The 18,534-nt window shown below is 40.6% G+C and overlaps 1 protein-coding gene across 4 annotated transcripts in view; it reads right to left on the minus strand.

Moving 5' to 3' along the window:
• Rps6ka5 (ribosomal protein S6 kinase A5) overlaps positions 1-18,534 on the minus strand; it is a 168,498-nt gene that overhangs the window by 12,238 nt on the left and 137,726 nt on the right. For 3 of the 4 annotated variants that reach the window (XM_051150516.1, XM_051150525.1, XM_051150528.1), the window contains 6 exons: positions 17,208-17,358; positions 13,348-13,509; positions 11,041-11,166; positions 10,525-10,658; positions 9,810-9,903; positions 6,490-6,660 (listed from right to left, as the gene is read on the minus strand). In XM_051150516.1, coding sequence (XP_051006473.1) covers positions 6,490-6,660; positions 9,810-9,903; positions 10,525-10,658; positions 11,041-11,166; positions 13,348-13,509; positions 17,208-17,358 — 838 coding nt within the window. The remainder of the gene's footprint in view (positions 1-6,489; positions 6,661-9,809; positions 9,904-10,524; positions 10,659-11,040; positions 11,167-13,347; positions 13,510-17,207; positions 17,359-18,534) is intronic. The other variant, XM_051150521.1, reaches the window with a different exon arrangement.

The raw sequence follows: 18,534 nt of genomic DNA on the forward strand, positions 1-18,534 counted from the left end.
TTTCCCATTAGACAGTGTTAAGCTCCCTCCCCATGCCCTCTCTTTTTGCTTTTTTGTTTTTTTGTTTTGTTTTGTTTTGTTTTGTTTTTTGTGACAGGGTCTCTCTGTGTAGCCTTGGCTGTCCTGGACTCACTTTGTAGACCAGGCTGGCCTTGAATTTACAGCAATCTGCCTGCCTCTGCCTCCCCTTGTGCTGGGATTATAGGCAGGAGCCACCGCACCTGGCCAGTGTTATGCTCTTATTAAATGATTCAAGTTCTGAAAAATCATTTACCTTCTTTCTAATCTAGTTGAAATAAAGAACATTTCATGTTTTATTGATAAAAGAAGAAAAATCTTCAGGCCTGTCTTTTGATAGTACAATGTTTTCAACAAGAAAGGTCATACTTGGGGTTGGAGAGATGGCTCTGAGCACCTTCTGCTCTTCCAGAGATCCTGAGTTCAATTCCCAGCAACCACATGGTGGCTCATAACCATCTATAACGAGATCTGCTGCCCTCTTCTGGAATGTAGGCATACATGCAGGCAGAACATTGTATACATAATTGCTATGGACCATCTCAGTTGGGTACAGGTCCTTGGGAACAGGAGTTCTCAAAGCATAGGTGGACAAAGATAGGCGAAGTGACACTCAGCTCAAACTCCCTTGTGTTTGACTCTGTCACTTCGCCTATCTTTGTCCACCAATGCATCGAGAATTCCCATTCCCAAGGACCTATACCTGACTGAGATGGTCCGTGGCACATAATGATCAGTAAATAAATCTTAGAAAGAAAGAAAGAAAGAAAGAAAGAAAGAAAGAAAGAAAGAAAGAAAGAAAGAAAGGCTGGCTATACTCAAGAATATATAAATCAAGTTAAAATTGTTCGCAAACATCTGTTTTTCTGTGCCTTTATGTGTTTCATGTGTTTTTTCCTCTGGCTCTTTTTCTTGTTTATTGGTTTTGTCCTAGTTTGATTTGTTTGTTTTTACTTTATCTTATTTTTTAGATGTCTGTTTTCTAATGAGAAAGGGTGTGGATTTAGGTGGGAGGGTAGGTGGGGAGGACCTGGGGGAGGGGAAACTATAATCAGAATATATTATAGAAAAATTATTTTTTTAAAAAAAGAAAGAAAAACCCCCAACCAAAATAGACAGCAACAACAAATACACTCACACAAAACCTAGCCATGTGTGAAGGTAATCTCTGTTTTGGTTTGGGCCACATTCACAACTGAAGTTTTTATTTAAAAGAGGAAATAAAAGGCCTTTATATCCTACTCCAGAGATACTTGCTTGGTCGTGACCACTGCCATCCTAGTCACAATAAACAGAAAATGGAAGCAGCCTGAATATTCTTTAACTGATAAACGGGCAATGAAAATGTGGTATATGTACACTAAAAAAATTCCATTCAGCTGTAAAGAAACATGAAATCATAAAGATTTGAGGTAAATGGACAGAACTGGAAACTACACTGAGTGAGGCACTACATATCCAGAAAGACAAAAGTCCCATATTCTCCTCATGTGAGGGTGCCAGCTCCAGATTTCAGGTCTCAGCACACAAACTGGAGTAACTGCAGAAAGTAGGGAGTGAACGGGACCACAGAGTGGGGTAGAGTAGTTCTAGAGAAGAGGACAGGAGGACACAGGTGTCATAAAGGAGAAAATAAGAAAAACAGCCAGAGGAGTTAATCTGAGGAGGGAAAGAAGAGAGTGACACAGAGGGAGAGGGAGGGGAGAATAGAGAACACTAAAAGCTATATATACAGGGGCTGGGGGGTGGCTCAGCAGTTGAGAGCATGGTTGCTCTTTCAGAGGACCTGGGTCCAATTCCAAGCACCCATATGTCACTTCATGACTGTGTGTAATTCCAGTTCCAGGGGATCTGACACCCTCACAAAGATATATATGCAGGAAAAAACACCAATGAATGTACATAAAAAAAAAATATATATATATATATACATACAAAAACCAGACTTGAGATTTTGCCAGGCAGTGGTGGTGCATGCCTTTAATCCCAGCAATCAGGAGGCAGAGGCAGGCAGATTTCTAAGTTTGAGGCCAACCTGTCTTACAGAGTGAGTCCAGGACAGCCAGGATTGCTCAGAAAAACTCTGTTTCCAAAAACAAAACAAAAAACCAAACCCCAAACAAAGCAAAAACCCATATACAAGTATATATGTGTGTATATATAAATAATTTAAATAAAGTCACACCACTTGTTATAATAATTATCTCCCCTAAAATCCATAGATTAACAAAAAACCCAGTGCCAAGCATGGGAAACCTCCCTTCCAGTTGCTGATCACAGGAATCCAATAGACTTCCAAAACATAGGCTGCTGCCATTGCGCTTGGTGTCTTAAGACTATTGCTAAAGAAGATACTACACTTCAGACACAGGACTTGGAGGCCTGAAACCGACATGGAAGCCTCCTCCTCCTAAGGAAATGTTCTCATACTATTCAAACTGCCAAGGGAGAAAAGTAATCAGCAGCTCTATGCATCTGTGACGCCTGTGAGCCTGTTAATGGCCAGCACGGCAGACAGACCCTAGAGTGCAGGAGTGGCATTTATAACGTGGGGATAACCAATGGCTAACTAACTGGACTCAAGGCCAACTCGGTTGGAGGGAATTCATGGCTGACACTATAAATCTAGTCGATGGCTTGTCAAGGGCCCTGAAGGAGAATATGAATGACACACTCCTAAACCAACGTAATTCTAGTCGCACTCAAATCCTTATATCCTCAGATACGTGCAGCTCTCACTTCTTATAAAAGAAGTCACCCCCCTCCCACTCTCTGTTGAGACAGCATTTCACTACGATGCAACCTGGGCTGGCTTGCAACTCAATATGTAGGCCAGGCTGGTCTTAAACTCACACAAACCTGTCTGTCTCTGCCTCCTGAATGTTGGGATAAAAGGTGGGCGCCACCATGCCCAGCTAAGAAGTTTTTTTGTTTGTTTGTTTGTTTTGTTTTCAAAGCAGTCAGAGACCATCACAGAAATAAAAGTTGCTCAATTAAAGAGAACACTGAACCGTGGGGTGCTCGCCTTCAGCTGATAGTTCTATAATACAACTCCTCCTACACCCAAGGCTCAGGGAGCCTCACAGAAAATGAGTGCGAAGATCATGAAGAGCCAGAAGACCAGGATGTTTGCTGTGAGACAATGTCTCCTATACACGACAAGGGAGCTGTACTCACGAAGCTGTAACAATTTGGTTGCCTAAACAAGCCCAGCAGCCATGATCCCACCAGGTGATATTCCAGTGTAGATGAGAGAAATCTTAGGAAGCCCTAGCTAGCCCTAGATGAAGAGGCACAGGCAATGAATGGCTGCTCAGAAAGGGAAAACCAGTCTTCTGCAAAGATGAACCCCTGATAGATTATTCCATCTCAAGCCGTCAGAAAAGGAGAGAGGAGTACATGGTAGGTGGAGGGGGGGGGGAACTATGTAAATACAGGTACTCATTTGTAAAATTCTAAAAGAGAAAAAAACTTAAGTTAGTGCAAGGAAAAAAAAAGATGGTGAAGTGGAGGAAAAGCAAAGAAAGAAGAAAGTGAACAGTTTTCTTACAATTTTGACAACTGAAGTCATAGCCCATGGGTGTTTTCTTGGGAGGTATCTATTCTTCAGCAGTTATACCTAAGGTTCTCTGGAGTGCCAGGCAGCGAGCTACACACCTTATGAGAAGCACACTCAGCTCATTTCCACAGGGCCTGCCAAGGTTCTGGAAATGACAAGTTTATTCTAAGTCTAATGAAGAATTCCTTAGTCTTGTTTTTTTTTTTTTTTTTGGAGGAAGTGAGGGAGCAGGCATTCACTTTAAACTGATGACTTTAATGCACTCCTCTTAATATAAAACATGTAAGGCTCATACACATTGCTCACTCCCTACCTCTAGTCCCAAGGTAGAAAGGGAAGTGTCAGCACAGTTCTACATGGGTGCACATGGTCAGAAACAGTCGGAAGTAATGGTCGGTCCACTCCGATCCCCATTTCAATTTCTGACTGAAAATACTAATGCATATAAAACTTGTCTTAATATTTTAAGAGGATCGATATGAAGACTACAACGCAGCCTGCTAAGAATGTCAGCCAGCTTCTAAATTTGTCTGATTCTCACCTAGAACTTAAAAAGTTATGTCTATACAGAAAAAGAATGTCATCTAACCATCTACCAAAAATAGTCAGAACTAAACTGCTGCACAGGAAAAAGATTAAACTTTAGTTTGGAAATAATATACTCTGCCATCTAAAAGTCAAAGTGAGAGGTATGGTTAGGGAAATGTTAGTTCAAAGGCACATTTTTACTTTCCTAAAACTCAGTTTAAGAATAAAATGGTGGTAGAACACGTTGTATAATCCAACAATTCTACTCCACTTCAAGCTACAGAAGCATCTTCTTATCAGGAAAGCAAGAAGACAAATTTAAATTCTGCTGCCAAGGACATGTGCCTCATCTGAGACTCATGAGATGACAGATGGCCAGTTATCAAAGAATAAAACATGTGAAAATGAGTTCTATACAGTCATAGAGCAGATCTTTTCCATTAAAAACTACATGCTTGTTCCTTGTCTGTCAAGCAAACATTTAAGTGGTGTGCTTTCACATTTAAAAATAGACAGCTAATCTCCGAGGCACCGCGCGCCATGTTTTCAGTGGGTGTTACGTAGGAGAGTGAGAACTGTGGCAAAGAAGGCAGAGGGGGAGCTACCACAGTTGCAAGTTCACAAGGCACATGTCCAGCCTGATTAATTACTAGTGATGGGAGTAACAGTAATAGAAAGTACTCACAGAAATTTAACCTTTTAAAGTAATAAACCGCTTCTAGCCAGCCTTCTGTATCCCTGCAGACCACAACTATGGGTTCACCCAACTATGGACTGGAAACTTAAAAAAAAAAAAAAAAAAAGACAACCCCCCAAACCAAAACCAAACAAACAAAACCTTAAATCCCCCAAACACTGTATAGAAAAATGCAAAGACCTCTTTTTGTGTGAATATTCCCTAAAATATATAGTATAATAACTATATATCATTTATATCAAATTATATATCATAAGTAATCTAGAGAGAGGATTTAAAGTATACAAGAGGGTCATGTAGGTTATGTGAAAATAATATACAATTTTATGTAAGAGACTTGGTATCCTTGACATCTGCAAGGGTGCAAGGACCAATCCTCCACAGATACAGAAGGATGACTGGGTATTTGAATGCATATATTTCCATTTTATTTATTTATTTACCTATTTATTTATTTATTTGTTTGTTTGTTTTCTAAGACAGGGTCTCTCTGTGTAGCCCTGGCTGTCCTGGACTCACTTTGTAGACCAGGCTGGCCTCGAACTCACAGAGATCCATCTGCCTCTGCCTCCCCAGTGCTGGGATTAAAGGCGTGTGCCACTACGCCCGGCATATTTCCATTTTTAAAACCTCTTTTTTGTTGTTGTTGTTTTGAGACAGGGTTTCTCTGTGTAGCCCTGGCTGTTTTGGAACTCTCTTTGTAGACCAGGCTGGCCTTGAAATCAGAGATCCTCTGCCTCCCAAGTGTTATGATTGAAGGTGTGTGCCACCACTGCCTGGCTTTTAAACATCTTTTTAATAATTTAAGCATAAGATTAAAAATTGATTTTTCAAAAATATTCCTTTTGGTTTAATAAAAAAGGAACATCAAACTCATAGATAAAATATCTATACCTGAAAATATATTATAATCACATAGGAACTAAAAATAATGTCTTATTTTAGACCAGAAATATATATAATTTCTCATATGGTAAAGGATGATTAATTGTTTTTTCTTTAAGTCATTGCTTTTTGTTTTTTTATGTTTCATTATTACTTGTTCTTAAAAAGGGAGGAATTTGTACATTTTTGATACTAAAATGAGATCATTCTGAGCTAAAACCTTCTTCATTAACCTTCTGAAAGAAATTTAAAAGGCTGTTGCTCTGCACTGCTCTCCAGTTCTATAAATACCACAGTGCATGAGCATACAGAAGCACACATAGAGAGGACAGCTTATTAAAGCAAGACAGTGCCTCATATGTAACTATGTAGAACAGAATTATATATATTACTGTTTAGGGGCTATCAATTTGATTAAAAATGTATAAATTAAAGGTTTCAAAATACATCATCAAATGAACAAACTTCCCTAGATGGAATACATATAGCAGTTATTTTTTGCTACAAAATTTTCCATCACTATTTTTAGTGTACAACTGTTTCATGAAGTATTTTTTCCATAAAAGGCTCTCACACTTACAAATATAACCTCAAGATGATCAGCCGGCAAGAGAGAAAAAAAGGGACAAATTTATTTTAGACTGGCATAGAAAAGAGAAAAGAAAGAAGCAACCCTAAGAAAGATCGTCCAGTATTTCCTTACTGGCACTAGAGAAAAAGCAACGCTCCTAAAGCCTGGCAGCTACTTGAGGCTAGCTAACAGTGAGAGCAGGTGGAACTGTAGGAGGTCACACTGTCCCACCTCAGGTTTCAGATCTCTGTGCACCACCCCAACGTCATGCATGTGGCTCACAGCTGAGACAAGCTTCCGCATGATGTAGCTCGCTTCGGTCTCGCTGAAGTGCTTCTTTTTCTTGATGCGCTCAAACAGCTCCCCCCCATTCAGAAGCTCCATCACAAGGAACGTATGCAGCTAGAAAGGTGGAAAGAGAAAAGAACAATGCAGGGCCTTACCGAAAAGTTGCCTGTATTTTATTGATCAGGCAATCTAAATAATCCCTTGCTTAAACAACCTATAACAACCCCTGTATTTCGAGCACAGATTACGAGATAATGTGGCCTTTTCAGAATTGTTTTGGCAATGAAAAAAATTTCAAGTATTTCATCAAAATCTTCACAATTTTTTCTTTTCCTTGCTTTTGAACTCTGCTCTAGTCTGTCGAGTTTTATACTTTCATATTTATACTGAACTGAATTGACAATGATCTATGGTAAATGATTACTAACCAGCGTCATGTGCAACTGCTGCCACTTGGCTAATGGAAAGTTTCCCTTGAAAGAAAGTAGTGTTTGATAAATTTAGGGCTCAATGATTAATTACAGACTTTCCACGGGTATTAACTGTGAGTATCTGTAACTCATTGTGAATGTTTCTTTTAGAACAATTGCTTTTGACTCTGAGGTCATTATTTTGATTCTATATTTTGTGTTTTGCATTATCTCTATGAAGAGAACAGTCTGGGAGCTGTCAAAGAACTACCTTCAGGATGTGGTTTTACTTTTATAGACTCTAGGACCTTTAATAATAAAATTTGGTGATAAGAAAAGCTGTGGGTGGCACCTTGAATGATGTCTCCAGATGCCATGTTCTAACCTCCATGGCAAAAGGGACTTTAATCATAGTTAAGGTTCTTTCATTGTCGTTAATTTTGTGTTTTTTTTTTGTTTTTTTTTTTAGTGGGAGGGGTCTCACTATGTAGAGACCCATCTGTCGGCCTCCTCAGTGCTGTGATTTTGTGCCACCCCACTTAGTCCATGATTAAGATTTTATATATATATATATATATATGTGTGTGTGTGTGTGTGTGTGTGTGTGTGTCTATGTATATAGTGTTTTCACTGCATATATGTCTGCATACCAGAAGAGGGTACTGGGTCCCATGGGACTACAATTATCAATGGTTGTGAGTTGCCACATGGCTGCTGGGAAGTGAACCCAGGGCCTCTGGAAGAGCAGCTTGTGCTGTTAACCACTGAGCCTTCTCTCCAGTCGCCAGGAGTAAGGATCTGGAGATGAGATGCTGAATTATTCAGCAGCATCTGAGGTATGAGATTAGACTATGGGATCAAGAGATTAGAGCACTTCTATGGAAGAGCAACAAGCCAAGGAAAATGAGTGGCTTCCAGAAGCTAAGAGTCAAATACCCAAGCTGACCCTTGGCACCTCCAGAAGAAGCCAGCTCTGTCTATTCCTTGACTGTAAATCAGAGACTGATTGCAGACTTGTTATCTCCATTCATTGTTTCAATAGTGAACATATTAAGTTTGTGGTAATTTGTTATAGTAGCAATTAGGACCATACAGAGGATGTAAAAGAGACCAGAGCACACACAGTGAGTGGCACTACTGTACAGCCAAAGACTGAAGAGCCACTCTTAATCAATATCACCACTAGCTGAAAATAAGACTGTATAGATCTGAGGATCTGCTATCATGAGAAAAACTAAATACATATTTCAACAGGTGCACAGCAGAATTTTTATATTTATGCTGCTACATATAGCACTGTATCATATGAAAATTTCTGTTCTAGTGACCCTTGAACTTAAAAATTGCCAATAATCAACTTGGAGCATAAATTTAAAAACTAGGGATGGAGTTCTTGAGATACGACTTTAGTCAGAAGTTCCAAGATCTAATGCTTGGGCTGGGATACAGTGAAGGTCACAGACACCAAACTACAGCTGGCTGTGTCTGAGGCCATCCATCAATTTCTTGATTGACAGGTGAGTTTTCATTGTCTTTTAGTGTGCACCTCAATGGACAGGGGCCTCACTGCTCCCATGAGAATTTGAGTAGGCCAATGAGGTGGAAGGCAGTCGAGGAGCAAGGGGAGTATTCTCAAGGGTCCTTACGTCAAAGCATCCCTTGTCATGAGAACCAGAGGAAGGAGAAGATGATACCAATTTTAGATGTTTGTTACCTGACATAAAAACTAGGCTGTGAACCTGCCTCCTCTAAGATAACAAAGTAATTAAAAGCTTGTTGGTTTCTGAGGCTGGGGTGCTGGGGCTCAGATACTAGCCTTACCGTTAACAAACCGAAACTGTTACTGAGCTTCTGTGAGTTTTTGTTTTGGGATTATACAGTGTTAAGGCAAGGACCAAGATGATATATGTACGCTTCTGATGCGGTACCTGGACCACATATTTACGGTGTGTCCTTGCTGCCATCTGATGTCACCAGGATGAGTCACTCCTAGCTGTGGCATTCAGAACTGAGTTCCAGCTCATCTAGTCACGAATGTCACAGCAGCACAAGGACGAGTGCCTGGAACAGGCTCTCCCAAACAGATGTTCACTGACTTGTGATCCTGCCACAAGTCTCATGACCTTTAAGAATCTCAAGCCCTTTGTTTTAAAAATTAGCGCAAAACATGTTCAGGACTAGTTTTGGCATTTGTGCCTTAATGCTGTCCTGAGAAGGCTGTGACACCTGCCAGTGTCAGAGAAAAGAATACTGAAATAGAGCGATTTCAGGCTTGGGAGGCGGCACCAGAAGGAGCCGAGAGGTGCTGTGGAACAGCCACAGCGATGCTCCTCCCATGTCCAGGTGAAACTACCCTCGGAGAGGACAGAAGGACCTGTCCTGCAGGCCGAGCAGATGGTACCATCTGGAACAAGATGAAAGGGAGCATCTTTGTCTTTTTGCTTCCTGTTTGTCCTTTAGCTTGCAGCAGTTGGGTTTAAAGGTCTGTGTGACGCTAGAAGTGAGAAGAGTGTTGACGGCTTAAAATCACCAAGCGCTGCCTATGCAGCGCTGAAGTGATGGTGGTGGCAGCTGAACTCACAATAAACACGCTGCAGTCAGGGACAGTGGCATGCTGGGTTCTTGTCCCTCTGGCATCTACCCATGTCAACATGGTAGCAATGGATGGAGGCACGCTGACGTGAAAGGATGAACTGATCCAGGGGTAAGAGAGCATGTGCTAGTTTCCCTCCACTTCCTAGAGGCTGGAGGGTACATGTCCCTTGTTCTCAGCAGCACCAATAAAAGCGGTGAGAAGTTGAACCTTGCATGTAAACTAGTCCATGTGCATGATCGAGGGAGCGCATGAAATACCTGATCATGGAAAACTTCATGTAGCTTCACGATGTTGGGGTGTCCTTCACAGAGTTTCAGAGCTGTTATTTCTTTCTGAGTATTGGCTTCCATCCTGAAAAAATCAAATAGTCAAAATATACACGTTTCTTCCAGCAGGGCATATTTTTATGTCACTGCCCCATGCCTAATTGTTTTTATTTACAGTGCATTCAGAATACCTGCATCAAATATCAAAATGAGATTTCCACAAAAGTAATGAATCATACAACCCACCAGGAAAGTAAAAAAAAAATTTTTTTTAGAAAATTATTCACTATGAGTCAGAAGAGAGCTAGTTATACAAAGAAATGGATGTTCTTCTTGCCTGACAACTTGGTAATGGTCATAACCTGTTACCGGAACGATTAGCTGGCTCTGTTCTCAAAGCTATCAGGAGGCTTGCTAAACAATTTTGATTTCAAATAGTCAAGCAATAGACGTCATCAAGCAAATCTAATTAAATATGTCATTAGCACAAGGCAGTTCTCACATAAAGCACAACAGATTATCGCTTGTCCAGAACTGATTACTTCACAAGGAAATACTAGTGCTAGAAGTACCAGGGTATGCTAAGAAGGTAAATGGCTCAGCCTGGAGTGTGAAACGCCACATACATTTGATTTCCTTCTCCACAATTAACAGAGCTCCCCAAGTAGTATAAACAGCCGATAAAGACTGCCAAGAATGACTATACCTTTTGCTGATTATTTTGACAGCAAATGCTTGGTTAGTTTTTTTGTGTACACACTTTCGACAAATTGAAAAACTTCCTTCTCCCAAAGGTTTGTCCTTCAGATCTAGGTCATAGTGTTGGTAGAATGGTGAGTCCTGATAAAAGATGAACATCACTTAATTTAATAAAAGGTTGATAGCAATACAAAAAGGCTACGTAAAGCTGTAGATTAACAGGAAGCTATTAACAAATTGGAATGCAAAGTTTAATCATTAAAAATTTAGTATATTTATATTTTCATCTATACATTTGTTCAAGATTTACTGTCTTCTATCATGGTAAAAAGGAATTCATACACACTGATGTTAAAAATCCTTTAGGGAAAACACTGCTATTTCCATTTATTTATTCGTTTTCTAAGACTGCCCTTTAGTTGAATGATAATCTAGTACATTTCCTAGACTTAAGGACACCAGTTGGTATTTAAACATTCACATAAACCACGGACACGTCACCGAGGCCACCACACCTATATACCTTCATCATTGCACTCCTGGCAACATGTGCTACTCCAGGGCGCTCAACTCCCATATGGAACTGAAGAGGATCTATGACAGCTGCGTTACGCTTGAAGAGGATAGAAGGAGCAACGAAGGAATAGCCCTAAAAAGAGAAGGAATGGTAAAGAACAAAGACTTGCAGTTTCACAGCTAGGCACAGTCTAGACTGAGGTGATTTCTTTTCATGAAAAGAACAGTCAGATGAAGATCATTTTATTTGCATTCAAAATACGGCATTAATTCAACAGCAAATGCTTTTCAGAAGGAGATAATGCCATCTTCTGGCAGAACTAGACCAATTCAAAAACAAAGGCAGAAAGGCTTCCTTCCTATTCTACCCCCAAATCTGAGGCAAACCTGTAATCTTTTTGCATTGCTGGTAATACTGCTTTATAAACTCAACTGACATCAAAAAAGATACAGTCAACACATCAAATAATGTGGCCCAAGTACTGTTGCAAACTAGAAAAATAACAAGTTTCATAAAAGCTCATCTCTAATTTAGCAATTATTGGATTTTCATTCTATGCTTTAAGAATAAATAAATTTAAAATAGAATTTTAGAAAATAATAAGCCCAGTGGAAGAATGCTATGGTAAGCTAGAGTGATAAAGGACACATGGTTATTCTGTGTAAGCTAGGACATGGACTAATCTACCAACAAACACCTACACAAGGTTGGCCACGTACTCCAGTAACACAGGAGAAGCAAGAGGCACACTCCACATGGTCAGTGCAGCTATGACTGAGTATTTTGTATCTGAAAAACAGCCTTTCTTAAGAAAAAATTCTATATTTTTGATTTTTAAAAGTTAAGATACAAAACAATGTGTTTTATTCTAACATTTTGACACACATATGCACGTATTGCTGTGATAAAATACTATGACAAATATATATAAATGAATGAATGAATGAATGCTCTTAGAGGGAGTGACGTTGCCAGCACCCACTCCAGGCAGCTTATAACTTATAAGTTCAGCTCCAGGGAATCCAACACTTTCCTATGCCCTCTGTGGGCACTTGCACCAAGGTGTGTGAGCACGCGCATGCGCACGCGCGCACACACACACACACACACACACACACACACTCACACACACATACACTACTAAAAATAATCTTTAAACAACACTTTGGCAAAAACAACTTGGGGAAAAGTGCTTATTATCTTAGCTCACAGTTCCATGTTCACTTCCTCACTGCCGGGGAGTCAGAGACAAGAGCTGGTGACAGCTGGCCACGCTGCATCCAGAGTCAAGAAGTGGAGGACAGTGAATGCTTGTGTTCAGTATCTTTCCTCCTTTTCATTCAGACCAGGGCCACTCACATTCAGTGTCTTCCTACTTCAGTTTATCCAACTAAGACTCTCTTGCAATGGGCATGCTCATATGCCAATCAGATCCCAGCAATCCCTCATTCACAGTCCTCAGCTGATTCCAGATCTGTTAGCCGACAACACTAACCATCACACCTATCACTGTACTCCGCTCACTTCTGCTCCCGCACACTAACTATTGCCCTCCCTTAGCATTCCTCACCTTGCCCTGCTGGCCTTCAATTCCCTGAGTAGCTGAGGATGACCCTGGCCCTTTGATCCTCTGGAGCACTGGGATTACACGTGTGTGCCACTATCACCCAGGGTTATGCAGTGCTAAAGACTAAACCCAGAGCTTCCTGTAGGCGAGGAAAGCATTCTATGCCCCCTCGTTCCAAGACCTTAACAAGCTAGAGAGCATGTATAATTTATTATTTACTGAAGATAAAGGTCCAGATGAAATGGAACAGTTTATAAGAACAGAATAAAAAATAAGATATCTTAATGATTTCTGTATGAGCCTCAACAAAAATAAATTTTCAAATATGAAAAACAAATACAGGCTGGGTGCTTTGGTGCACACCTTTGATCACAGCAATGGGGAAGCAGAAGTAGGTAGATTTCTCTAAGTTCAAGACTAGCTTGGACTATATAGTGAGTTCCATCCAGGGCTACATAGTAGGATCACTAAAACAAAACCAAAACCAAAATCCTGAGACTCCAACTCCTCCTGTGTCAAAAACAAAACAAACAACAACAAACCAACAAACCAAAACAAAACAAACACATTAAAAGTGTAATAAATCTGCTATTTAACACACTGTAAACTTCGGCTTTGTACTTCAGCACATCTCTGCATTTCATCTGAAAGAGATTATAGAACACTGATCTTAAGCTGCTGACAAGCCGCTTCTCTCGGGAAAACTGCCTTTCTTCTAAAGCATGCCTGGTGCACTGGGACTTTACCTGAAACAGCCGCTCAGAGCTCTGGGGCAGGGCGGCCGGAGAGTAGGTGGGGTCCATCTCTGTGAACTCTTCAGCGAAGTTGCTCACATCAAGCTCATCCCGGATCACTGGCTTGAAGGGCGCAGGCACTTTTTTGGCAGCTAAGTCATCCCAATTTATTTTCTAAGGCAAGAGCAGAAAATTTAAAAAGCCAATCAAAAACACACCATGAAGTACAAACATGATGAAGGTTTTTAAGGCAGTCTCGGTCTGTAGCTCTGGCAGGCCTAGAACGCTCTATGTTAGTGGTTCTCAACCTTCCTGATGCCATGGCTCTTTAACAAACAGTTGTCCATGTGTGGTCACCCCAACTGTACAGTTATTTTCATTGCTACCTCATAACTGTAATTTTGATACTATTATGAAGTGTAATGCAAATATCAGTGTATTCGGATAGTTTTGGGCAACCCCTGTGAAAGATTTGGGGGTCAAGTGACCCACAGGTTCAAAACCACTGCTCTATGTAGACTAGGTTGGCTTTGAACTCAGAGGTCTGCCTGCCTCTGCCTTCCTAGTGCTGCAACTGAAGGTGTGTAGCACCATACCTGGATAAAACTTCAGTTACTAGTAGGTGAGGTTAAAAATAAGAGTGCATACTTCAAACTAAGGATTAAAAATATTATTTTTCCGAGAAGGATCTCGGTTTCAGTCTGTAGCATGTGGAAGGGGCCTGCTGCTTTCCCGCTGCAGGAATCTCAGTGTCCTCTAGAGGGCACCAAGACACTCTGGTTCACCTTGAACGATAACAGAATTACTTTTGTACTGAACCTGGCAGAAAAGAATTATGTCAAAATGAAAACCAACCAACCAATGACGCCCACAAACCATAAAATACTTCTCTGTGAATTCAAGGCCAATCTGGTTTACAAAGGAAGTCCAGCTGGGCGTGGTGGCGCATGCCTTTAATCCCAGCACTCAGGAGGCAGAGGCAGGCGGATCGCTGTGAGTTCGAGGCCAGCCTGGTCTACAAAGTGAGTCCAGGATGGCCAAAGCTACACAGAGAAACCCTGTCTCGAAAAACAAACAAACAAAAAAAAGGAAGTCCATAAGAGCCAGGGTTGCACACAGAAACTCTGTCTCAAAAAACCAAACCAAACCATACCAAACCAAACCAAAACCCAAAACAATCAAACAAAACAAAAAGTGAAAAAAAAAATCAAACAAACAAACAAAAAAACAAAACTAAAACCAATGAAACACCTCCCCCAACACAAACCCTTCTATAAAAGGCTTAAACATATTCTGTGAATGTGATACCATCCCCTACATTCTAAGGGTTCACTGAGTTCTCCCCTTACACTGGTTTTCCTTTGGGTCACCCGGGCAGATTACAAAGTAAAAGTGCCAAGAGTCAAGTGTTTGTATACTTGATGGCTAAATAACCCTGTCCCAGCAGCTCTGTTCTCGTTCAGTCTCGTTGAATATTTAACTAGTGCCTCTGCCTCCTCCTCTGCCTGAGTAACTGACATGTTTGTATCATTCAGATTTAATCCTGTTGTTTCTTTATGCTCCTTCTGTCAATGAAAATATCCTTAGTATTCACTGAATTGAATTTTTAAAGATTTATTATTATGCCTTCAATATAAGATTATACTATTAAGAAGGTTCATCGGTAGGAATGGTGGGGATTCTCATTTAAAGATGGATATTGACTCAGTGATGGGAAAATGTGAAAACTTAAACTTGATGAAATTGTTTTTGAATGAAAATAATTATTTCTCTTATAAAGGAAGTAAAAACAATTAAATGGCGTCTTTAAGCTTTTCAGTTATGGTGAGTGTTAGAAAAAATTTATATTTTTTACTTGACCTAGAAAGGAACTGAGTGAGGCCCAGAAATCAGAAGTAAGTATTTATCCCTGGTGTATCAGTAGAATACAGCCCATTTTCTGGCTAGTACTCACTTTAGTCAGTTAGCTTTAAAGACTTCTATTACAGGCATATGCTTTGTGCTTTACTTACTTGTAATCCCAGCACTTGGGGAGGCAGAGGCAGGCGGATCTCTGTGAGTTCAAGGCCAGCTTGGTCTACAGAGTGAGCTCCAGGACACCTGGAGCTACATAAGAAAATCCTGTTTCGAAAAACCAAAAAGAAAAGAAAAATTCTAGGCCAGGTGAAATGGCTCGGTTCAGTAAAGGTGGTCACCAAACATGACAATCTGTGTTTGATCCTCAGGCCTTGACATGGTTTAAGAAAATAACTGACTCCCGTGAGTTCTTTTCACCTCTATTAGAGCATGTGCACGCACACGCACGTGCGCACGCGCACACACACTAAAAAGTTTAAAAAAGAACCTTTAAAAACTACAAACTTCTAGAGTAAAGAGGTAATTTAAAGAAACACGTTACCAGAAGAATGTTCACTATGCAAACAGTTGAATGCTATTACAATCCTTCCCACTGCTTCACCATTATAGAGAAAGGATCACTTAGAACTTTGTAAGTAGATTTCTGCTCTACCCCATCATTTAAAAATGAAAGCAACTCCATAAATTAAAATTAAGATTCCAAGCTATCAAAAAGATAAACACCCCCTATATTAAAGATATACTATAATATTCATAAGTACTGGGAACATTAGAGAAAAATGAAGAAAAAGACAATGGGAGCATTCTGTTTGAGTTTTACTTACTTGTTAATTTTTAAACCAAAATATGAACAAAATATAATATTTGTTCAAAAAGTACTATTTCTCAGCCAATGTACAATACAATTTTATTCTAAATGTGTCTGCCCCAGTGCTACTGAACTTTACAGCAATATTTTAAAAGACAGTTGTAGAGATTAAAATAAACATACTCTTGTTCACACAGAGACCTGAAGAGATCTCATTTCCAATAAGGGAACCCCCTCCTAGTCCCCACGCAGAGGACAAAATCTATGGCTCCGTGAACATGAAGCAAGTGGTGTACCACTGAGGTGTACCCCAGCCTTGCTTTTTTATATTTAAAAAGCAGTAAATAATACCACGAAAGCTTACTGGAAATAATTTTTTTCTTTGCCTGCTATATTCTCTTCTGTTGATAATGACATAACATCTTCCAGGATAAAAACACGTAGCATGGAGGACTGCTCCAGACCACTAAACACTAAGGTCATGGGTGGCAATATGTGCACTTATTTAAGTGCTATATATATTTAGGACTTTAGAAACCAGAGCCACGCCACCCCAGGTTTTACCACTTAGAATGAAATTACTAAGAAACTCAGCCTTTACTCGGAACAAACTGGGAAAATGAAATTAGCAGATGTGCTGGCGCTCTGTGGAATAATGTCGCTGGGCTTTTACTATTACAGAGCAAAGAAAGCAAGTGGCAACTTATGTCATGGGCACTGACCGAGAAGCAAGCAGGCTTGGAATAGTCTAAGGTTTTGTTGGAAACAAAGAGGCGGTGGAATCAGTAACCAAAAGGTGGACCCCACTGCAACATTTCATGAACTTGCACAAGAGCAGCTGTGTCCAAACTGCAGGCCACACACAAGCCTCAATGGCCACGGCTATGGCCTAACACAATGGAAACCTGAAAAAACTTGAGATTTCAAGGGACAGTTTTTTGGCAGCTCAACTGTTCCATTTTCAAGCATGAACTCTGTCGCTGACAGCATCAATGTCAGAGGTTGGGCATCACTATGGAGAAAATGGAATGCTATAGCCACCTTCCTCACTCCCAGTGCTTCAGGGAGGGAAAGGCCACTTAGGTCTACACAAGTAGAAATCTGGTCCTTCCTAAACATTATCTGTCATTAGAATTAGGGGATTATGGTAGGTGAAATGGGAAAGTGACCCAAGAGGGATTAAGTATACTCATCCCTCAAATTTCACCTGAAAGAAGAGATGTTCTTTGATTTCCTCTGCATCCCTTGGACCACATCCCAATCTCTTCTTGGGATCTTTCATCAACAGACGCTGAAGCAGGTCTTTAGCTGCAGCACTTATCTCCTGGGGATATGGAGGCTCACTTTTTAAGATTCTCCTGTGGATAGATAAAACTTACTGTTAGAACAACCAGAGGATGACGTTCCAACAGTGGACATCTTACTGAAAATGAGTATGCTGAAACATTTTGAAATTGAGCTATGTATATGAGAAACGTATTTGAGACAAGAGTCCAGGGAAACGGCTCTGAGGATAAAGCACTTGCTGCCAAGCCTGAACACTTGAGCTCAATCTCTGGACCCACAGCTGCCCTGTGACCTCCACATGTATGGCAGGATACACGTGCCCCCCCCCAAAAACAAACCGCAACCAATCAAATAAATAAAGGGATGATCAGGGATTAAAGGAAAACCAGTGGACGACTCTTCAGTATAAGTCAATCTTGGTAAGAAACTATTACCTCAGATATTTCATTGGTGAAAAATTAAAAAGAGGTATTGGGCTAGATTCCACCTCCCACATACAGTTCAGAATGATCCTCTGAGTAGTTTCTAAACAACTCTTAACAACCTCAGGTGAATTAACTCAAGAGAGAACCATAATCTCCCTCCACCTCAAGTCTCCCCAGTGAGTAGCAACCTTAAAGACAAAGAGAACTAAGGAGGTCGGGCAGGACAGGACAGGCAGAACCACGTGACTAAGGTTGTGTGCAGCTAGAGCTTGGCTTCTCAGGGGTGAAGGCAGCTGCTTCCCCATGTGCTACCACAACACAGAGCAGCAAGCCCAGGAGGGAGTGGGAGTCAGACAGAGAAAAATGTATTTACTAAGAGAAACTTAAAAGGCAACCAAGTTTGTTGCTGAGAAATGTATTCTATGGTCATATTTGTTTATTTATTTATTATTTCTTTTTGTTTTTGTTTGCTTGCTTGTTTTTTGGTTTTTCGAGACAGGGTTTCTCTGTATAGACTTGGCTGTCATGGACTCGCTTTGTAGACCAGGCTGGCCTCGAACTCACAGGGATCCACCTGCCTCTGCCTCCTGAGTGCTGGGATTAAAGGTGTGCACCCCCCCAACCCCCGGCTCTTTTTGTTTTTTTTTTGAGATAAGGCTTCTTTGTATAGCACTAGCTATCTGGACTCACTTTGTATGCCAGGCTGGCCTCAAAATCAGAGAGATCTGCCTGCCTCTGCCCTGTGCACCACCACTGCCCAGCTTCTATGGTCATATTTTTAAAAAAATCCAACCCAAGTGTATGATTTCACTTCTTAGGAGC

This window comes from Acomys russatus, chromosome 1 (assembly GCF_903995435.1).
Source record: "Acomys russatus chromosome 1, mAcoRus1.1, whole genome shotgun sequence".
In the NCBI taxonomy this organism is placed as follows: domain Eukaryota; kingdom Metazoa; phylum Chordata; class Mammalia; order Rodentia; family Muridae; genus Acomys; species Acomys russatus.